General features: G+C 42.3%; 1 protein-coding gene and 1 long non-coding RNA gene across 3 annotated transcripts; both read left to right on the forward strand.

The window, feature by feature from the left end:
* The first annotated feature begins 906 nt into the window (after positions 1–906).
* Positions 907–5,060, forward strand: LOC134574596 (uncharacterized). Of its 2 annotated transcripts, none has more exons than XR_010085467.1 (4): positions 907–1,260; positions 4,099–4,284; positions 4,366–4,459; positions 4,914–5,060. It is a non-coding gene; the product is annotated as an uncharacterized LOC134574596 (long non-coding RNA). The 2 variants fall into 2 exon arrangements; XR_010085468.1 differs by having other exon boundaries at positions 4,971–5,060.
* Positions 5,061–5,496: 436 nt separating this feature from the next.
* Positions 5,497–6,342, forward strand: LOC134574812 (gastrula zinc finger protein XlCGF8.2DB-like). Its single transcript, XM_063433877.1, has one exon. The coding sequence runs from the start codon at positions 5,497–5,499 to the stop codon at positions 6,340–6,342; it is 846 nt and encodes a 281-aa protein (XP_063289947.1).
* The last annotated feature ends 712 nt before the right edge of the window (positions 6,343–7,054 follow it).

A 7,054-nucleotide genomic window follows, 5' to 3' on the forward strand; every position in this document is an offset into this window, starting at 1 on the left:
ATGGGAGCTAATCACATCATGTCTCTGCCATACTCACTGGTTTGTTTGTCACAGGACCTACTGTCCCCATAAAGTGACCTGGTAGCCAAATATCACCACAGCAACATTACTGCAATGACCAAAATAAAGGCATTTTTAACACAAAAGTCACTGACAGAAACATTTATAGATCTGGGATTGAAATGTTTCAGGCTTTGCTTCACAATTGTACAATTCTACATAAACCCCAAATCTCTTGTAATGTATGCCACAACTGCAAATAAACAAAATCGGAGGCAGCACACCTGTGCTTTTTGCTACAGACTTTTATAAATAAAACACAGAGGGAGGTTGACTCAATATGCATAGTGTCCATAGTATGGGTGTTCCTGTCTACTGATGAGGTCCATACAGTTGTGTTTCATTCACAATGCACACCATTTACATGTTATTGTTTACAGTTATGTTTTGAAGTAGTGATACCGGAGAAACTGACGGAAGCCAAGCACAGAGAGATGGACACAGGTTTCTTCAGGAAGGAAGAGATTCTTTATTGGATCACCGATCGGGACTCAGAGGGACTAGCGTCACCAAAATACCACAAGTTCTGAGCCCCGGACAATAGTGCAGGCTCCTTATATAGGCATATAACTCCTCCCATATTAAGCTCCACCCGCACATTCTCTTGACCAATCAATACAATATAAGAATTAACTTCCTGCTTGACCGCATGGCCTGTCCAGCACAATGGAGGAGGGGAATACTATATCCTGTATTCTTGCACATGCTCCGTACACTACTGATCGTATCTTGCCTCGTGCAACCAACTGATCGATACGTCAGCATATGCACGTACACATGCCACGTGGTAATCTCGGCCTACTAAATTTATTTTTACCGAGATTCCACCACAGTAGTATGTGCATTCAAGCTGATAGGATGCTCTGCAGCAATGCTGTGGATAAATCCAGGGACCTCTGGACATATTTATGAGATGCCTTGATTTTAACTCACCTTTGTAGTGATTGGTGACATTTCCTTTGAATCTGGGTTGTCACTGGAATAAGTGACATTGCAAATATTTTTGACATTCATTATTCCAGATGAACTTTTCTGCAAATGAAAGACAACAGTTTTCTCCTTAGCGGCAGAGATTTAGTCCAAGAACATCCTGTCTGTGAGTGTCTGACTGGCTCCACAATAATGCAGAATTACAGGAGTAAGATGGCCGAGTAAAACCTGAGTCTCACCTTGGAGATCATCTGCCTGCTGACTAGATAGGTGAGGGATTCTGGGTAATGTCATTGTGGAGATCAACTACCTGCTGACTTGAGAGGTGAGGGATTCTGGGTAATGTCAGTATGGAGATCATCTACCTGCTGACTGGAGAGGTGAGGGATTCTGGGTAATGCCACTATGGAGATCAACTACCTGCTGACTGGGGAGGTGAGGGATTCTGGGTAATGTCATTATGGAGATCTTCTACCTGCTGGCTGGAGAGGTGAGGGATTCTGGGTAATGTCATTATGGAGATCATCTACCTGCTGGCTGGAGAGGTGAGGGATTCTGGGTAATGTCAGTATGGAGATCATCTACCTGCTGACTGGAGAGGTGAGGGATTCTGGGTAATGTCATTATGGAGATCATCTACCTGCTGACTGGAGAGGTGAGGGATTCTGGGTAATGTCATTGTGGAGATCAACTACCTGCTGACTTGAGAGGTGAGGGATTCTGGGTAATGTCAGTATGGAGATCATCTACCTGCTGACTGGAGAGGTGAGGGATTCTGGGTAATGCCACTATGGAGATCATCTACCTGCTGACTGGAGAGGTGAGGGATTCTGGGTAATGTCATTATGGAGATCAACTACCTGCTGACTGGAGAGGTGAGGGATTCTGGGTAATGTCATTATGGAGATCAACTACCTGCTGACTGGGGAGGTGAGGGATTCTGGGTAATGTCATTATGGAGATCTTCTACCTGCTGGCTGGAGAGGTGAGGGATTCTGGGTAATGTCATTATGGAGATCATCTACCTGCTGGCTGGAGAGGTGAGGGATTCTGGGTAATGTCAGTATGGAGATCATCTGCCTGCTGACTGGAGAGGTGAGGGATTCTGGGTAATGTCATTATGGAGATCATCTACCTGCTGACTGGAGAGGTGAGGGATTCTGGGTAATGTCACCATGGAGATCATCTACCTGCTGGCTGGAGAGGTGAGGGATTCTGGGTAATGTCATTGTGGAGATCAACTACCTGCTGACTTGAGAGGTGAGGGATTCTGGGTAATGTCAGTATGGAGATCATCTGCCTGCTGACTGGAGAGATGAGGGATTCTGGGTAATGTCATTGTGGAGATCAACTACCTGCTGACTGGAGATGTGTTTGGGGGTGATGTGTGTGTGTGTGTGTGTGTGTGTGTGTTTGGGGGTGATGTGTGTGTGTTTGGGGGTGGTGTGTGTGTGTTTGGGGGTGATGTGTGTGTGTGTGTGTGTGTGTGAGGGGGCTGTTAGTGTGATTTTTTTTAATTTAAATTTAATTTTTTTTTGTTAATAATTAAAAAAATAAAATAAATAAATTATATTCCCCCCCCCCTCCCCTTCTTACCTTTAGCCTAGGAGGGAGGGGGGTGCCGTTGAAGCAGCCATGCTGGAGGTGGGGCAGTTGCTTAATATCCCCCCTCCCTTCTTACATCATGCCTGGGAGGGGGGCTTCTTTCTGCAGCTTCCTTCCCTGGTGGTCCAGTGGTGAGAGTGAACTCTAACCTGCAGGCTAGAGTTTACTCTCGCGAGATCTGAGCATTGCCGCGGTTACCGCGGCAACGCTCAGACCTCGCGAGAGGACCCGGCGGAGCTGCAAGATAGAGCTCCGCCGGTCCTCTCTCCTGCTTCCCTCACTCCTCAGCCCCGGGCGGCCGCCTTTAACAGTGTCTCTGGGCCGGTGAGGGAGATCTTTGATCTCCCTACCGGCCCATGGAGACACACAGCAGGGCCGGCGCTCGGGTAGCGCTGGCCCTGCAGGGGCTGGCAGGGGAGATCCTGTGATCTCCCCTGCCGGCCTCGGCCATCGCGGCCCACCGGGCATTTGCCCGGTGTGCCCGATGGCCAGTCCGGGCCTGCACACAACTATCTGTATTGATAACAACTTTCTATAATGTGTTGCTGTGCTGCCATTTTATGTCCTATCTACATGAGCACCATCATTAGACTTTTCTTAATGGGGACTATACCATCTCCATTTTGTACCTTGACCATAGAGGAACCTAGGTAAATATGAGTCATGCTTTATACAAGTGCGTTCTTTTTAAAATGTATACCAAGTAGCCCAGTTGTACACCATTTAAAAATTTACTTTGTTTCCACTGCTTCACAAATGCTAAGTGAGATATTCAAAGTCCAAGACCTTATTCTTTAGAGCAGGGGTAGTCAACCTTTTAATACCTACTGCCCACTTTTGTATCTTTGTTCATGGTAAGATTTCCTTATCGCCCACCAGTGCCGCAAAAGCAAATTTTATAGCACAAGTGGGACTGCTGCAAGCCCTGGTCGCATAATCACTTTAGCCTGCAGCTCCCCCGGCTGCAGGCCGATTCTCCTGTCCTCCTGCGAGCACACCACTGTATCAGAACGTTTTATGGCAACGCTCCGGACAGCCTGCTCGCGGGAGGAACTCAGAGCCTCCCAGGCCATTCCCTCTCTCTGCTGGATCTAAGTACTAGTGAGCCGGTGAGGGAGATCTTTGATCTCCTCACCAGCCCGATAGGGCTTACAGCAAGGCTGGCTCTGCTTGGGCCGGCAAGCGAGATTAAAGGATCTCCACTGCTGGCCTTGGCATTTTCTTTAGAACCCACCACCGCCCACATAAAATCCCAAACCGCCCACAAGTGGGCAGTGGGGACCAGGTTGACTACCCCTGCTTTAGAGAGATCACAACAGGTCAAAAATGTGAGTGTTGTACCTTACAAACATATTTGCACTAAGTTTACACAACTATATAATATATTATTTTCTTGTTAAGTTTCTTTCAGTCTATAATGAATTGCATTATTGCTATATTACATTTCAATGTGCACTAAATATTCCAAGTTTAATGATCCTCATTTAAAATGTATTTATATAGGATTATATGATTGTGAAGAAGTATGGTGAGCATGTCACACACAACAGTCCCAATATTTTACAAGGATCCTGCAGGACCCAGAGTCCCAACACGGTGCCTCCATCTTCCTCACTGATACATGAGAGGAACAATGAAAAGAAGATCCTGGAACTGACCAATTAGATCATCCAGCTGCTGACTGGAGAGGTGAGGCTGCTGGGAATGGGATATTATACTGTAAAACCAAGGGATGTGTCTGGATGGTGACTGTATCATTGTGTGTGTCAGGTTCCTATAAGGTGTGAGGATGTCACTGTCCATCTCTCCATGGAGGAGTGGGAGTATCTAGAAGAACACCTAGATCATTACAAGGACGTGATAGGTAGGATGATTGTGTATTGTTCAAACTTTGTAATTTAAAAACTGTATTATAAATCGGTTAGAAAATGTATTTAATGCTTATTTAAATTCCCTTATTGTATTGACCTCTACTACAGTTGTTTATCCTATAGATCCACCACCCTTTCAATATTTAAAGTAAGGGGAAGAGTTTAAATGCATGGCGATAATTGGAGCTTTACATTGTGTAAATTTAGATTGTAAGATCAGTCGAATGAACTAGGTTCCATATATTATACAGTTTGGTTTTATGACAATGCTCGTAAATCTATCAAAACTAGCCTCAGCATATTTCTTAAGGTACAATACATACCTAGAAGAAAGATATATAAAAAAGGCACTGAATTAATTGTCATAACAATTTGCTGGCAACAAAGCATAGGAAACAACTGTTTATATGAAAAATATGTATATTATTATATTTTATTTATTAATAGATTTATCAATGGACAGAGATACACACAAGAGATCTCAAACTTGCGTTTCTTCACCAGGTCTAGTTACCAAAAAAAGCCAAAGATTCAGATGATCTGCAAGAAATATATCTGAGAAAATGGTATGAAGAAACCGTCTCTAGTGAACAAGAAAATGTTATCGCTCCTGAAAATGTTATCGCTCGCTTACTAGAATCAGGAAATGCCACTAACAATATTTATAGAAATACAGAGCCTACAACTATAGATAACACATTTTATAATCCCAATGGATACAGGTTATTGAAGTGCAGAGAGTGTGGTAAAAAATATAATAATACTTATGCTTATGTATCTCACCAAGGAAAACATACAATAGATAGGATGTATAACTGCCCAGACTGTAAGAAATATTTTAGTAATAATTTGGATCTTGTTGATGACCCAAGCATTCTCAGTGGTTTCAATAATTATGGGAAAGGAATTAATTGCATGTACAGAATGTAAGAAAAAATATACTGGCAAATACAATCTTATTAATCATCAGAAGATGCAGAAAGCAGACAATCAGTCTGTGTGTTCACACTGTGGTAAGTGTTTTGCACACATGTCCCTTCTTCTTGCACATCAGATGATTCACACAGGAGAGAAACCATTCTCTTGTTCAGCTTGTGGCAAATGCTTTAGTAGAAAGGGCAATCTTGTAAGACATCAGATTATTCATACGGGAGAAAAGAAATCCACATGTTCAGAATGTGGAGAATGTTTTGCATATAAATCAAGGCTGGTTGCCCATCAAATGATTCACACTGGGGAGAAACCTTTCTCATGTTCTGAATGTGGTAAAGGCTTTACTATTAGCTCAGATCTCATTAAACATCAGAGGCTTCATACAGGAGAGAAACCATTCCCACGTGCTGCCTGCGGGAAATGTTTCAATAAAAAGGGCAATCTTGTTAGACATCAGATGATTCACACAGGAGAAAAGAAGGTCACATGCCCCGAATGTGGGGAAGGATTTTTAAATAAATCAAGACTTGTTACACATCTGATGATTCACACAGGAGAGAAGCCATTCCGGTGTTCTCATTGTGGGAGATGTTTTACAGGTAAATCAAGCCTCGTTTACCATGAAAGAACTCACACGGGAGAGAAACCATTCTCGTGTCCTGAATGTGGAAAATGTTTTACTGACAAATCCTGTCTTGTTACCCATCAGAGGATACACACAGGAGAAAAACCGTTCCCTTGTTTAGAATGTGGAAGATGCTTTACTGTTAAGTCAAGTCTTGTTAAACATCTAGGGGTTCACAAAGAAGATAAACCATTCTCGTGCTCTGAATGCCGGAAGTTCTTTTCAGTTAAATCCAGTTTTGTTAAACATCAGAGAAATCATATGAAAAAGAATCTTTGTGAGCTTAAAGACAGTAACACTAGTAAAACTAACACATGAGGGTTTTTAAAGGTTAATTAAATTCGCAGCCAGAAACTGTAATTTCTTGGAAATGTATGTGTTCATGTATAGTTCTTCCAGTCAGTTGTACTTTATAATTCACAGATGACATTACACAATAGACGAGGTAATAAAGGGATATACACATTAATCTAAGAACTATTGTTTATAAGGATGTTCCTTGACCAGAGAGCTCAGAATCTAAACATGCATTTTCCAGGAAGCAAACGTATAAAAACAAGCATGCTTAATTAATCTTTAGACAGTAAGGTATATCTTGCAAATATATTACATAGTTACATAGCTGAAAAGAGACTAGCGTCCATCAAGTTCCTTCCTCACATTTGTTTTTTGCTGTTGATCCAAAAGAAGGCAAACAAAAAAACAATTTGAAGCACTTCCAATTTTCCAACAAGCTAGCTAATGAATATCCTTGAATATTCTGTTTTTGCAAGAATGCATATGGTAGCTCTTTGAACATCTGTATGACCACTTCTTCAGGTAGAGAATTCCACATCCTTATTGTTATTACAGTAAAAAAGACCTTTCCTTTGCCTTAGATGAAATCTTCTTTCTTCCAGTCTAAACGCATGACCTCGTGTCCTATGTAAAGTCCGGTTTGTGAATAGATTTCCACACAATGGTTTGTATTGGCCCCGAATATATTTGTATAATGTTATCATATCCCCTCGTTTTTCTAAACTAAATAGGT

Source organism: Pelobates fuscus, chromosome 10, assembly GCF_036172605.1.
Source record: "Pelobates fuscus isolate aPelFus1 chromosome 10, aPelFus1.pri, whole genome shotgun sequence".
Lineage (NCBI taxonomy): Eukaryota > Metazoa > Chordata > Amphibia > Anura > Pelobatidae > Pelobates > Pelobates fuscus.